We start from the raw sequence: 15,696 nt of genomic DNA, 5'->3' as shown, positions 1-15,696 counted from the left end.
CAAAAAAAAAAAAAAAAAAAACAGCTTCTGATTTAACTGATTTTTTTAAAAATTTCCATTTCCTTTATTCTGTTCAAATCTTTATTATTTCCTTCCTTCTACTGGTTTGGGATTTTGTTTGTTCTTCTTTTTCTAGCTCCTTTAGGTGTAAGATTAGGCTGTTTACTTGAAATTTTTCTTGCTTCTTGAACTTGCCCTGTACAGCTATAAACTTCTCTCTTAGAACTTTTGCTGCATTCCAAAGATTTTGAACCATTGTGTTTTCATGTTCATATGTCTCCATGTATTTTTTTTAAATTTCCTCTTTGATTTCTTGATTGACCCATTCATTATTTAGTAGCATGCTACTTAACATCCGTGCATTTGTGTTCTTTCCAGATTTTTTTCTTGTGGTTGATTTCTAGTTTCAAAATATTGTGGTCACAAAAGATGCATGCCATGCCTTCAATCTTTTTGAATCTGTTGAGACTTGTTTTGTAATCTAATTTGTGATTTACTCTGGAGAATATTCCATGTGCACTTGAAAAGACTGTGTATTCTGCTTTTTTTAGGATAGAATGTTCTGAATATATCTGTTAGATCCATCTGGTACAATGTATCATACAAAGCCACTGTTTCCTTGCTGATTTTCTGTTTGGATAATCTATCCATTGATGTAAATAGGGAGTTAAAGTCCCCTACTGTTACTGTACTACTACTACTTCCTTTATGTTTGTTAATAGGTGCTTTACGTATTTGGGTGTGTCCAGGATGGATGCATAAATATTTGCAAGTGTTATATCTTCTTGTTGGGTTGTTCCCTTTATGGTTATGTAGTATACTTTTTGTCTTTTGCTAAAGTCTTTATTTTAAACTCTATTATTTTTCCAATATGAGTATTGCTACCCCAGCTTTCTTTTCACTTCCATTTGTATGGTAAATGTTTTTCCATCCATTCACTTTTTTTTTTTTTCCTATTACAACAGCTCTTTATTACACGGATTCAAATACACAGCAGACCAATCATGTTCCCTGAAATTCAACAGTGACATTCAATGAACGCCTGTCAGTGCATTCCTCCAAACTCTAAGGGGCTTCCCTCGAATTCCCTGTACAAAGCCTTGCGCAAAGAAGAGGTTAAGCACCATTAAGAACGACTGTTGCTAGCAGTAGTTTCGTTTCTTCGCTGTCTTCATCATCCTCATCATCAGCAACATGCAGTTTCTTCCCTGTATGGATGTGGCATTGTAACATGGGTGCTACACTCTGCCTATGGTACAAAGTTTATAAATACAATATACCAGTACAAAGTTGAAGCCATTAAAAAGAGTTTAAGAACTACGAGGAGGTCGTTAATTCTGGAGTGTTGATGGAATCTAGGTAGAGATTTAGAAACAACACACAAACTCAAATGTAGTAAACATTTTACTTGGTGAGGGGCGCAGGGGGAGTTCTTCTGTGCTACTGAGGGCTCCGGGAGTTGCTCCAGGCTCACTTTCTTTCTGCTATTATCTTTAAATACTGTAGGGCATTGTGAGCGGCGTCGCTCTGCGTGTTGCCACAGGAGATCCCAGAGCCATGACAGACCGTGATGGGGCTGGTGGAGAGTTCGGCGAGACACTGATACTGTCCGTTGGCGCTCAGTTCTTCTATATCCAAATATGTTATATTAAAACCTTGTTCCTTAGCGATTTCACTAAGCAGCTGGATGTAATCTGTATTTGGAATACTGAGGAGGCTCCTTTTCAGTAAGTTGATCTTTTCACCAGGAGAATTCCTCAACGAATGCCAAGTACATCCTAAAGAATGGCCTACTACGTTTGTTAAAGAAATGTGGTTCTCTGGAGAAATATTACTGAATTTGGCAAGAAATTTCTCAGCAGCGTTTCTCTTGGCTTGATTTTTTGATGCCCCCTTTCCAGTTTCCATAAATGACTCTAGCCTACAAATTGTGGTATATTCTCTCTTATGCGCAGGTCCTCCCTCTTGGGAAAGGGTATATTCAGGAAGTCTCCAGCCATGATGAATAGCCAACTCCTGTAATGAACCAATAGGGTTAAGCTGATTCTTTGGTTGCTTAGAAGGGTCAGGCATTAAGGGGTCAGGAACTGCAAAGCAAATACTTGCATTGGCTTCCAAAATGTTTATGGCAGCCTCTGCAGCTCTATGTTTCGCCAGCTTCTTACTTGTACCTTCACCTGTGCAGGTTATGTCACCAACGGTTACTCTGAAGGTGAAAGTGGGTACGTGTATTTGCACATCCGATCTTTCACATTCATAAACCGGGATGTTCTTGGTCTTCATGCCGTATTCGTGTAATACCTGAATTGGTGTTTTCCCTGGCTTAGCTGTAATCATCTTCCCCAAACTGAAGGTCCCGCTGTCCTCGCGCTCCAGCGGCGGGGCCGCGGCGTGATGCCTGCTCTGGGACATAGCGAGAAGGGACGGCTTGGCGGCAGGCGGAAGAGCGGTGCGGAGCGATGTCCTCGCTCCCGGGGTCAGCTGGTCCCCGAGAGGAGCGCTCCAGCGCCGCTGCCTTCTGAACTCCCCCTTTCCTCCCGGCTTGCGTCCCTCTTGCGAAGAGGACGGGCGGGGGCCCCATCCATTCACTTTTGATCTGCGTGTGTCTTTAGGTCTGAAATGAGTCTCTTGTAGGCAGCATATGGATGGGTCTTGCTTTTTTTTTTTTTTTTTTTTTTTAATCTATTCCATCACCCCAAGTCTTTTGATTAAAGCAGTTCGTCACTTTATATTCAAAGTAATTAGTGATATGTATGTGCTTACTGCAATTTTCTTACTTGTTTTATGGTTTTTATAGATTTTCTTTGTTCCTCTTTTCTCTTGACCTCTTCTTTTTTTTTTTTAAGATTTTTTTTTTAAATTTATTTGTCAGAGAGAGAGGGAGAGAGAGCAAGCACAGGCAGACAGAATGGCAGGCAGAAGCAGAGGGAGAAGCAGACTCCCCACCAAGCAAGGAGCCTGATGTGGGACTCGATCCCAGGACGCTGGGATCATGACCTGAGCCGAAGGCAGCTGCTTAACCAACTGAGCCACCCAGGCGTCCCTCTCTTGACCTCTTCTATTGTTTTGCTGGCTTTCTTTAGTGATATATTTAGATTACTTTTCCCTATTTTTGCATATCTGCTATCTTTTTGATTTGTGGTTATTGTTAAGTTTATATATACTATCTTGTACAAATAATAGGCTATTTATTAAGTTGATGTTCACTTAAGTTTGAACTAATTCTAAAAGCACTAAATTTTAATTCTTATCCTCGCACACATGCATTTCAGGTATATGCTGTCACACTTTATATCCTTTTATATTTTTGTGAATCTCTTGACTAATTTTTATAGATATACTTAGTTTTACTGCTTTTGTGCTTCCTACTTTCCTTACTGTGGTTTATCATCTTTTCTTTTCACACACAAAGTCCCCTTTAATTAACATTTCTTGTAAGGATTATTTAGCGGTGATGAATTCCTTTAACTTTGTCTGGGAAACTCTATCTCTCCTTCTATCTCTCCTTCTAACCTTAATGATAGCCTAGTATCCTTAGCTGCAAGGTTTTTTTTCTTTCAGCACTTTGAATATGTCATGCCACTGCATTCTGGCCTACAAAATTTCTCCTGAAAAATCAGCTGATAGCCTTATGGGATTTCACTTACATGTGTTTCCTTTTGCTACTTTTATAATTCTCTCTTTATCACTACTTTTTATCATTTTAACTATTGTGTGTCTTGGTGTGGACCTCCTTGGGTTGATTTTGTTGGGGCTTTCTGTGCTTCCTGGATCTGGAGTTCTGTTTCCTTCCCCAGAATTGGGAAGTTTTCAGCTCTTCTTTCTTTCTTTTTTTTTTTTTTTTTTAAATTACCATATAAGGTATTATTAGCCCCAGGGGTACAGGTCTGTGAATCGCCAGGTTTACATACTTCATAACACATACCTTCCCCAATGTCCATAACCCCATCACCCTCTCCCTACCCCATCTCCCCAGCAATGGTTTTGTTTTGTGAGATTATCAGCTCTTATTTCTTAAAGTAAATTTTCTGCTCCCTTTTATCTCTCTTCATATATCACTATAATGTGAATTTTGTTATGCTTACTGGTGTCATTAAGTTCCCTTAATCTATTCTCATTCTTTATTAATCTCTTTTTCTTTCTCCTTTCAGCTTGATTGTTTTCCATTACTCTGTCCTCCAGGTTATTAATCTGTTCTTCTGCTTCCTCTAGTCTACTACTTATTCCATCTAGTGTATTTCTAATTTCAGTTATTGAGTTCTTCATCCCTGATTGGTTCTTTTTTTATATTTTCTGTCTCTTTAGTGAGGGTCCCACTGAGGTCTTCTACTCTTTTCTCAAATCTAATTAGTTTCTTTATGACTATTACCTTAAATTCTCTATCAGGCATATTATTTATATCCATTTTGTTTATCTCTCTTGCTGCAATTTTGTCTTGCTTTTTCATTTGGGGCATATTCTTCCATGTCCTCTGGGAGGAATTCTCTAGGTCTGTTTCTGTATGTTAGGAAAATTGGCTATGTCTCCTACTCTTGAAAGTAGTGGCCTTAAGAAGAAGAGATCCTGGGCTCCCCTGCAGTGCAATGTACCCTGTTCACCAAAACCTGGTACTTCAGGGGTTTTTGCTATGTGTGTTGCACACACCTTACTGTTGTGGCTGAGCCTTCAGTCCAGTCATCTGTAATGGTTCTCTTAACTTGTTGTGGGTAATGTTTGGTCCTTGTGTTATTAATGGCCAGTCTTGGGCTGCCTTGGGCTTGAGTGGGGTCAGAAGTGGTATTTTCCAGAGCTGCAGCTGCACCAAACTGCAAAGTGGTCTCCTTGTGTTGTCCCCTGGGAGGCTTTCATTGGGGAGGAGGGTGCAGTCAGACCAGATGTCCACCCCCAGCCTAGAGATAGGGCTGCACCAAATTGGTGTGTGTGTGTGTGTGGTTATCTTCCCCTTTCCTTAGTGCAGAAGTCACTTTGAGTGGTATGGCCTCTGCCAGGGTTGCTTGCACAATGCCACACTTATGACCCCACTTTGGATGTATTTCTGTTGAGGCTGGGTTCGAGGGGGCTAATCCATAGAAGAATGCCGTGGTGGAACACGCTGTTAGCAAGCTAGGTGGAGAGTGTTTGTGCTGTGCTGGTTCCTGAAAGTGTCTGTATATCTCAGCTAAGGGGCAGGAAAGGGAAATAGTGTCTGCCAGCTCTTTGGTTCTTGGAGAAGTTTCCCAAAGATCTCTGCACCTCCAGCACACTCTGAGATTAATAAACAAATCTCCCTTTCATATACCCCAGACATTTTTCTTTTTCTTTTTCTTTTTCTAAGATTTTATTTATTTACTTATTTGTCAGAGAGAGAGAGAGAGAGAGAGAGCGAGGAAGCAGGCAGAATGGAAGGCAGACGCAGAGAGAGAAGCAGCTCCCCGCTCAGCAAGGATCCCGATGCAGGACTCAACCCCAGGATCATGACCTGAGCCGAAGGCAGCGGCTTAACCAACTGAGCCCAGATGTCCCATATCCCAGGCATTTTTCAAATTGCTACTCCTATCCTGTATTTCAGTGGGGCAGTTTATTGTGCTGTCTCTTTAAGGGCAGGGATTCAGTTTCCTTTCTTTTGCTCTCCCAGAGCAGAGCCACTGATCTTTAAAGTTTCAGGTGTTAAGCCTCACTGATTTTAAGAATTTAAGCCCCTCCACTTTTCAAAGCCAAATGTTTTTGGGATTGCTATTCCCAGTGCAAGTCCCTTGCGCCTGGGGTGCCTGAAGTGTGGTCTGCTTTTCTCCATTCTTCATGTTTGCTGTGACCCTCCTCACCATGGACAGTCTTGCAGGTTATCTTGTTTTCCAACCATGTCTCTGTCCTTCCTACCATGTTCGGTGCAGCCTCTTCTCTGCATTTAGCTGTTGAGAGCCTGTTCTGCCAGTCTTTGGGTTGTCTTCTGGATTATTTAAACTGATGAGGATCTTATCTAGTTGTATCCATAGGATGAGGTGAGTTTAGGATCATTCTACTCTGCTATCTTGCCCAGAGGTCCTACCTTTTGTCTAGATTATGAAACCATCTTTTTTTTTTTTTAAGATTTTATGTATTTATTTGACAGAGGGAGACACAGTGGTAGATGGAACGCAAGCAGGCGGAATGGGAGAAGGAGAAGCAGGCTTCCCCACTTAGTAGGGAGCCTGATGCGGAGTTTGATCCCAACATCCTGGGATCATGACCTGAACTGAAGATGCTTAATGACTGAGCCACTTAGGCAGCCCTAGAATACGAAACTTTTAAAATGAAAGTTGTTTCTGGTTACTTTGCCAAATGGAGGAGGAAAATCATACAAAATATGTTTATATTCTTCTTTCATTTATTTAAAATATTTTAACTATGGTAAGTTCTTTTGAGTAAATAAATAAGAGAATGCTTTAACTTTCCATCTTTCAGACCTGGACATAATATTTTAGTTTGTGATATTACCCAGCTTTTTCTCCTTAAACATAGTGAGATCACCAATCTAAAAGGGTGAATTCTGCTTTCTCTAATAAATTTTTAAATGAAAAGAAGTTGCTGAAATCATTCTGGTGTGACAGAGGCTGGAGAAATGAACCCCAAGTGCCAGACATTGTGTTCTAGGACAGAGCAGAAGGAAGAATTAAAGTTTCTATCAAGCATATCAGATATGCTTATATAATGCCTAAAAGCCAATCACACTTCTATGATTTTGTTTACATGTATACATAACTGAAGAAAGCACCAGTCAATTTGGGGCCCAAGGGGAATCATGAATATCATGGTCACTGTCAAGCACATTGGTCTGTAAAAAGGCAACTTAGGCAATGTCACCATCTTTCGCTTGGCATAAGCAATGGTAGTACAGGAGGGCAGGGGTTGTCGAAGGAAGGGCATCAGTGTTTTGTAAAATCTGATAGCAAGAGAGTAAAACCTTTGTGAAGCAGAATAACTTATTTCTTTTTATACTATACATAGTAAACTTTTGTTTAGGAGATCTTTTGTTAAGAGTTTATTATTAATACACCACATGAGTGGAAATTTAAAGGGGCTATTTCTAATTCTTCTGTTTTTCTTCCTACCAAAGGAAAAGTTATCTTCATTAGAACTTTTTTTTTAATATTAAAGCCTTTACTTCTGTGGTTTACAAATATGAAGAGCATTTATCCCAAACCTTAAGAACTTGTAACTTAGAAGGGAAGGTAATATATATGTGCATGCAAGTCTATCATATACTCTTCAGTTCGCAGCTACAAGTAGAGGAAAGTAAATGTGCCCCAACAATAATAATTTAATAGGAGATAGAATATATAATTCAATGTTAATATTTTTAATGAAACCTTAAAAACATTTTAATGAAATATTATATATCATAGAGTCAATACCCTAGCAAATGTAATTTTGTTTTTCCAAATCCAGCCTTATGCCTTGGTAATTTTTGTTATGACTATATAACATGACTGCGTTACAAGATATAGAATGGCCAAAGAATGTCACTTAAATTCCTGTCAAGAATTACAAGAATATTCAGATAAAAGGTGTGAGCCCTTTTGTATCTATTCAACTTTATTCTCTTCAAATATGATAGTGAAGAAATAAAAATGTGGTCAAATCCCTAAAAGCTAAGCAAATGAGATGGGATAGAAATGGGAGTGGCAGGGGCATCTGGGTCGCTCAGTGGGTTAAAGCCTCTGTCTTCGGCTCAGGTCATGATCCCAGGGTCCTGGGATGGAGCCCTGCATGGTGCTGTCTGCTCAGCAGAGAGCCTGCTCCCCGCCCCCTCGCCTGCCTTCCTGCCTACTTGTGATCTCTGTCTGTCAAATAAATAAATAAAATCTTAAAAAAGAAGAAGAAGAAGAAGAAGAAGAAGAAGAAGAAGAAGAAGAAGAAAGAAGAAGAAGAAGAAGAAATGGGAGTGGCAGATTTGGGGAAGTTTAAAGCAGAGGTAGAAGATCAGATGGAAAGATAAGCACATTCCCAAAAGTTGGAAAAGAAACAGAAGTTTAAGTACAGAATACCAGCAGAAGAGGAAAGAATTGGAGAAGGGGAAACCTCAGAGAGACTTGGACTGGATATGAGTATGAAGTGAGAAGAGGTTATGAAATATTTTCATTAACTGAAATTCTGTCAACAGAACTTTATTACAGTGTCATTTATCAACTAGGCAAATACCAAAAGGCTTTTCTTTAAATAAATAAAATTAACTATCTTCAAAAAATAATACTGTTGGTATGGTATTGGCACATTTAGAATAATTACCTTTTTCATTCTAGCACTTGAGGGGAATCAGTGTAAGGCCAGCCTTCTCATTTAATGAAAGCTCATGAGCCATCATGCCTTTCCATGGAGTCCCAGTAAAGTATTCTAATTTGTGGAGGAAACTTTTTGGTGAAACAAACTGGTATTATAATAGCAGAGAAAATGCATACCAATGTATAAAGTAACCAACACAGTCACTCTTTCTTAAGTTAAAACTGATATATAAATATTAAAGACCACATAGGGAAAACATAAGTCAAGAAAGAGAAACACTAAGATAAATTGAAGAAACAAGTTCTTAAAGAAAAAAAAGAGATTCTGGAAACTATCTGCTTACAAATTAATGTACTAACTTCTATTGTAAAAATTTCACGTGTAAAAAGCTTACTCCCATCTTATATCTTTTCTGCCTGTGAGAACTGTTAAAAGACTTTTTTCAAGCATAAGGAAAATAATATAGAATAAAACTCAGATCTACATAAAGAAAGGAAGTGTGTAGGAGAGAGAATAAGAGATAATAAAATAACTTTTAAAATGTTTTATTATTTTAATTAACCTAAATATAACTGCTTGTTTGAATTAATAGTATCAATGTGCTGGGTGATTAAAACATATGAATAAAATGAAATGAATGATAGTAATGACTGAAGAAATGTGTACAAGAAATTGAGAACTATTCATACAAGGAAACTACACTACTTGTAAAATGATACAATCTTATTTAAAGATAAGCTAAAAGTATTCCTGCATTGTTAAGTTGATTAAGCCTCTGACTCTTAATTTTGGCTCAGGTCATGATCTCATGGTCCTGGAATCGAGCTCCGTGTCTGGCTCCATGCTCAACAGGGGATTTGCTTGAGATTCTCTCTCTCCTTCTCCCCCTTCTCCTCCCCCTCCCCCAACTCGTGCTCTCTTTCTCTCTCTAAAATAAATAAATACATAAATAAATAAATCTTTAAAGATAAACTAGATTAATTAAAAATGCATATTGCAAAGGATAATCAACAAAATTTTTATAAATAAGTATAATTGATATATTAAGGGAGGAGGTAAATGGGATCAAATAAAATACTCAACAGCAGAGAAGATATAAGATAAGAAGAACAAGAAAAATGACAAATTAACTGATAGAAACATTTTAAATACTAATATAATTATGTCAATAATCATTTTCTATGTAAATCATTTAAATTTGCCAAGTAAAAGATAGAGATTGCCAAGACTAGGAAAACAAAGCAAAAGAGACCCAATTATATGTTGTGTACAAATCTACTTTATTTATTTTTTTAAAAGATTTTATTTATTCATTTGACCTAGAGAGATCACAAGTAAGCAGAGAGAAAGGAAGGGAAGCAGGCTCCCTGCTAAGCAGAGAGCCCGATGCGGGACTCGATCCCAGGACCCTGAGATCATGACCTGAGCCAAAGGCAGCAGCTCAACCCACTGAGCCACTCAGGTGCCCTACAAATCTACTTTAAATGTTAGCACTCATAAAGGTGAAAAATAAAGCATGGAGAAAGATGTACGATGTTATCATTAACCAAAAAGTTGTATTACGTATTATAACGTTAGACAAGGCCAACTCCAGATCAGGAAGATTACAAGAGATGTCGATATTACATAATAATGAAAGAATCAATTCTCCAAGAAGGTATAATAATTATAAATGTGTAAATACCTAAAAGGAGTGTCAAAATAGGTGAAGTAAAAACTGATAAAACACAGTTGGAACTTCAATGGTCCTCTTTCAGTAATTGACAAATTAGTAGAATATACTTGACATGGACAGCATTATTAATCTATTGTACCTAATTGATATCTATATACTACTATATCCAACAACAATAGAAAACATATTCTTCTGAGGCTCGCATGGAACATTCAGAAAGTCAGACCACGTTCTGGGACATAATATATTTTAATAAATTTAGAAGAATAGAAATCAAATAAAGTATGTTCTTACCTCAACAGAATTAAACTAGAAATCAATAATATAACAGATAGATAGAAAATGTGCAAATATTTGGATATTCAACAACAGGTTTCTAAATAACACAACAGTCAAAGAAAAGTCTCAAGTGAAATTCAAAAGTATGTTTAAAGGAATAAAAATAAAAAAATAGAACTTATTAAAAAATTGTGGGATGCATAGAACATAGTACATAGAGGGAAATCTATAACATTAAAGTCATATGTTGAAAGCAAAGAATGTTATGAAAGAAATAATCTAAGCCTCCAATTTTTTTTTAAAGATTTTATTTATTTATTTGACAGAGAGAGATCACAAGTAGACAAAGAGGCAGGCAGAGAGGGAGAGAGGGAAGCAGGCTCCCTGCTGAGCAAAGAGCCCGATGCGGGACTCGATCCCAGGACCCTGAGATCATGACCTGAGCCGAAGGCAGTGGCTTAACCCACTGAGCCACCCAGGCACCCACTAAGCCTCCAATTTACTGTACTAGACAAAACTCGAATATGATTGGTGTCCTTATAAAGGAAAAGACAAAGACACACAAGGAAAAGGCTATGTTACAATGGAGGCAGAGTCTGGAGTGTTACATCTACCAGCTAAGGAATGCCAAGGACTGCCTGCAACAATAAAAGCTAAGATGAAGGCCATCAAACAGATTCTCCCTTAGACCTCTGCCAACACCTTGTTTCATACTTCTAGCCTCCTGTTGTTTTTAAGCCACCAGTTTGTGGTAATTTGCTATAGTGCTCCCAAGAAGCAGACAGAGATAGAGGACAATAAGACAACATGAGTAGTCAATGTAATTTGGTATCTTGGATGGGATTTGAGTATATGTGCTACCAAAACAAGCATTCCTGGATGGGATTTTAGAAGAGGAATAGGATATGAGGAAAATATTGAGGATGTAGGAATATATAATATATAGATCATAGTTAATAATAACATATCACTATATCACTATGTAGTGATATATATACATATATATATATATATATATACATATATAGATGTTCATTAATTGCAATAAAAGTACTGCATTGTTATAAGATGTCAATAACAGGGAAACAGGTTGTGGGGTATATGGAAATTCTTTTTTTTTTTTTTAAAGATTTTATTTAATTGTTTGACAGACAGAGATCACAAGTAGGTGGAGAGGCAGGCAGAGAGAGAGGGAGAAGCAGGCTCCTTGCCGAGCAGAAAGCCCAATGTGGGGCTCGATCCCAGGACCCTGGGATCATGACCTGAGCCAAAGGCAGACGCTTTAACCCACTGAGCCACCCAGGCGCCCCTATGGAAATTCTTAATCTTTGTAATAATTCTGTAAATTTAAAACTATTCTAGATTTTTTTTTAAATTTATATATGTTAAAAAATGAGATAAAAGTACAAACACATAAGAATGGCAAGATAAAGATTGATCATAAATTAACTGATGCACTCTGAGATATCTGAGATGTTCCTCCTTTCATGAAATATGTTACAATAAAAAATGACACAACTGAGAAAAGTAATAGCATTGGAAAGTTTTTACATGACTAATACAAAGAAAAGATGAATGCCTTTGAAAAACATTTCCCAGAATTTAGAGCCAAAATACCTGAGAGAAAAGGTCAGAACTGCATTATTCTGGGAAGTTAAAGGTGATTGCTAATGACTGAATTTTTTTGTTTCCCAAAATTCACATGGTGAAACTTATACCCCCAAGGTGATAAGGAGTAAAACTTTGAGAGGCACTTAGGACGTGAAAGAAGAGCTCTCATGAATAGGATTGATGTCCTCAAAAAAGAAAAACAAAACAAAACACACAGAGTGAGCTTGCCCCTTTCACAATGTAAGGACACAGGGAGAAGACACTGCATATGAAATGGGAAGAGTGGGCGCCTGGGTGGCTCAGTTGGTTGAGCAACTGCCTTCGGCTCAGGTCATGATCCTGGACTTCCAGGATCGAGTCCCACATCGGGCTCCCAGCTCTTTGGGGAGTCTGCTTCTCCTTCTGACCTTCTACTCTCTCATGCTCTCGCTCACTCATTCTCTCTCAAATAAATAAATAAAATCTTAAAAAAAAAAAAAAAAGAAAGAAATGGAAGAGGGCTAACACTAGAACCCAACCATACTAGCACCATATCTTGGATTTCCCAGGCTCCAGCACTATAAGAAGCAAATTTTTCTTTATATAAGCTACCCAATTTGTGGTCCTTCTATATAGCAGCTCAAAGAAACTAAGATAGTAACCTAGAAAAATAAAAGAAAATCAATAGAAAGAAAATATCAAATAAAAATAGAATTTCCCAGACAGGAAAAACACAAATTATTAACTTGAAAGGGCCTTACCAAGGAACAAGCAGAGAACATGGGGGAAAAAACTCTCTACTTAGATAACCTTTGAACTTCAAAACATAACAGGTAATTTTATGGAGGCAGGTGGAAAAGAAGGAGAATATGGACTCAAGGGTATACATTCATGAAAAATGACATTGGGGCATGGAGGGAATCAGGCCCACCACCAAGAGAAGAGCTCAGTATCAACTGGTGATTTGCCTGACTGGCTTGTCTTTGGTGTGGGACCAAAGTCCTGGTCTTGACCATATAAACTTGCCTAATGGCAGTTCTTATACCTGCAGATGACTACCTTCACTTATCACTCTCTCACCTCCTCACAGACAAGTTGTAGAAGATCTGAGACCTTTGAAACTCAGACTCTGCAGAGACTCTTTCTGAAACACCAAATGGTTTAGAACTAACTGAGGATGTATGTTGTGAATCAGTCGTTTAAAATAGGAAATCATTTAAAATAGGAAAGTTTTAGTTTGTTTTGTATAATACTATAAAATTAATACAATAATATCCCAGCTGAACCATGATAGCAAGAGAAAGTGGGGAAGCAGATATAATTACTGCTTAGATGGTTAGAAATAACACTAGGAGAATGATTTCAGGCTTTAAAAATTGTTTCAGATAGCTAAGGTTAGGCTGCATGGTAGTATTTTAGGAACATTAATGCAGTAGCAGGTAAGTCAATAAATAGCTTAGGAGTCTAGAATTCTTCACATTGAAGTCAAACCACACAATATTTTAAAGGCTACGTAAATTGGTTTGCACTAGACAGGAAAAACCATGAAAGAGACCTTTGACCCACAATAGAAGAGCTATCACTAGAACCAATGTTGTAATTCCCTAATTAAGATATTGTATGATTAAACCCTGAAAAATAAATAAATAAATAAATAGAAAGAAGGTAAAATACATACAAGCTCAATTGAAAGAGTGTTCTGAAGAGGAGAATTATTTTGGAGTTAAAAGAGTGATGTGTTTGCCTAGCAGATATAGCAAAAAAACACCACCAGAATCTAGATTAGTTTTATCCTCTTTTGTTTCAGACTGTAATTGTCTTTGTGTTCTGCAATTAAAAGCTTTGGACCTATGATGGATATCACAAGTGGCTGGAAGCCTTGAGGATAAGAATCAGATCCTGACCTTATTGTAACATCACACTGATCTATACAAAGGATCAGAGTTAACCTTAAGGATTTTGCCCTCCATTTGATTAAATAATTTATGACTAAAATCTTATTTCTGCAACAAATTGTTGGAACTACTAGCAAAGTTAAAACTTGAAAATTTTAGTTTTCTGGTTAAGCCCTTAAGGTTTTTCTGGGCCATATCTACTGCTTGTACTTCCTGTTCTAAATGGAAATTGAAAATGCTTTCACACAGACAATGACCAGAAGAAGGCTTACTGAAATATTCATATCAGGATGGTGGACATTGGACATTAGTGATTCAAAGTAGGTAGGCATTACAGGTTCTGACAACTCCTTAACAACTTTAGTGTTGAAGGATACATTTAGAAAATATTTTGCCTTCGGGTTTATCTATATGTTTAAATTCATGAGAATTCCAAATGTCTTACTAACTGGATGAAAACAAGCAATTTTTCTTTAAGATGACATTTTGCATTATTTCTCTAATATCACACATTGAAACAAGGATCTCCCTTACCAGTGCTAAGAAACAGAACTGAGGTAAATGGGAAAAATTATAAATGAGTCATATTCTAAATAAATTATGGGCAATTTTAAATTTATTCTTACTTTTACAATCACTTAATCTATGTAAGGTCCTAAATTTATCTTGTGTCAAAAATAATTCTATTTATCCATTTAGACTAGGTGAAAGGGGCAGAATTATTAAAAAGGAAAAGTTCTGAACCTGGAATGTTTGAAATCCAACTAGAAAACTATGTAAACATGAGTAATTTTCTTAAACTATCTGAAAAATATTTTATGTGTAAAATGTGGATAGTAATAACTATTTATAAAATAATTTTTTTCAACGTTCAGTATAATCTCTATCATACCAAATATTTAATGTTAGATATTTTATTTCAAAAGGGATAAAGATTTTAGAAACTTAAAAAAACAATAATAACACTGAATTCTTAGAAATCTGATTTAATACGTAATTTAATACAATTAATTTTTTAGCACTGAATAATAAATCAGTTGTTTGCCTGTTTCTCTTGAAATAAACAATCACTTAAAAATAGTAAGATGCAGGGGCACCTAGGTGGCTCAGTGGGTTAAAGCGTCTGCCTTGGGCTCATGTCACAATCCCAGGGTCCTGGGATAAAATTCTGCATCGGGCTCTCTGCTCAGCAGGGAGCCTGCTTTTCCCTCTCTCTCTGCCTGCCTCTCCGCCTACTTGTGATCTCTCTCTGTCAAGTAAATAAATAAATAAATAAATAAAATCTTTTAAAAAAATAGTAAGATGCCTCTTCATTCAGATATTTGTAACTATTAGTTGTTTAGTTGTTAAAATAAATTGACTGGAATGATCCCAAAAAATTAAATAATAGCAGTGATAGCAGCTATCCCAGTTTTGTTCCTATTTAACAGAAAAAAAAAAAGCCTTGTCTTTCAAATAAAACAAAATACTGGCTAATAATTTAGTATGATTTTTAAAAAATCATATTGCTAGGATGTGAAACTATCTTTTATACTAAAAATAATTGTAGTATTTTTCTACTATTTTTTTATCTTATGCCACTTGTTTTCAGATCTACTAAAATCATGTGTTTTCCTTTAATTTTAAGTATTTAACATTTTAAAATCTAAAGTATTTTACATTTTAGAGGCTTTTTGTTTTAAAGATTTTATTTATTTATTTGTTTGACAGAGAGAGAGAGATCACAAGTAGGCAGGCAGGCAGAGAGAAAGAGGAGGAATTAGGCTCCCTGCTGAGCAGAGAGCCCAACGCGGGGCTCGATTCCAGGACCCTGAGATCATGACCCCAGCCAAAGGCAGAGGCTTTAACCCACTGAGCCACCCAGGCGTCCCTAGAGTATTTTTTTAATTAAAGTACTGCATATCATTCATTCATTCATTCACTCATTTTAATGCCTGAGCATTTCTGTAACAACCCAATGGGATTATGGATTCTTTTCCTAGATAGCTGAATGTCATTTACTAATATTAGATTTAGAAC

General features: G+C 37.0%; 1 protein-coding gene across 1 annotated transcript; it reads right to left on the bottom strand.

The window, feature by feature from the left end:
• Positions 1 to 1,252: 1,252 nt before the first annotated feature.
• Positions 1,253 to 2,551, bottom strand: LOC125109976 (interferon-inducible double-stranded RNA-dependent protein kinase activator A-like). The gene has a single exon (XM_047747096.1). It carries the CDS (start codon positions 2,410 to 2,412, stop codon positions 1,471 to 1,473), a length of 942 nt encoding a protein of 313 aa, XP_047603052.1. The 5' UTR covers positions 2,413 to 2,551; the 3' UTR covers positions 1,253 to 1,470.
• Positions 2,552 to 15,696: the final 13,145 nt, after the last annotated feature.

This window comes from Lutra lutra, chromosome 9, assembly GCF_902655055.1.
Source record: "Lutra lutra chromosome 9, mLutLut1.2, whole genome shotgun sequence".
Classification (NCBI taxonomy): Eukaryota; Metazoa; Chordata; class Mammalia; order Carnivora; family Mustelidae; genus Lutra; species Lutra lutra.
The sequence above is the reverse complement of the archived record's forward strand: the minus strand, read 5'-3'. Positions and strand labels throughout refer to the sequence as shown.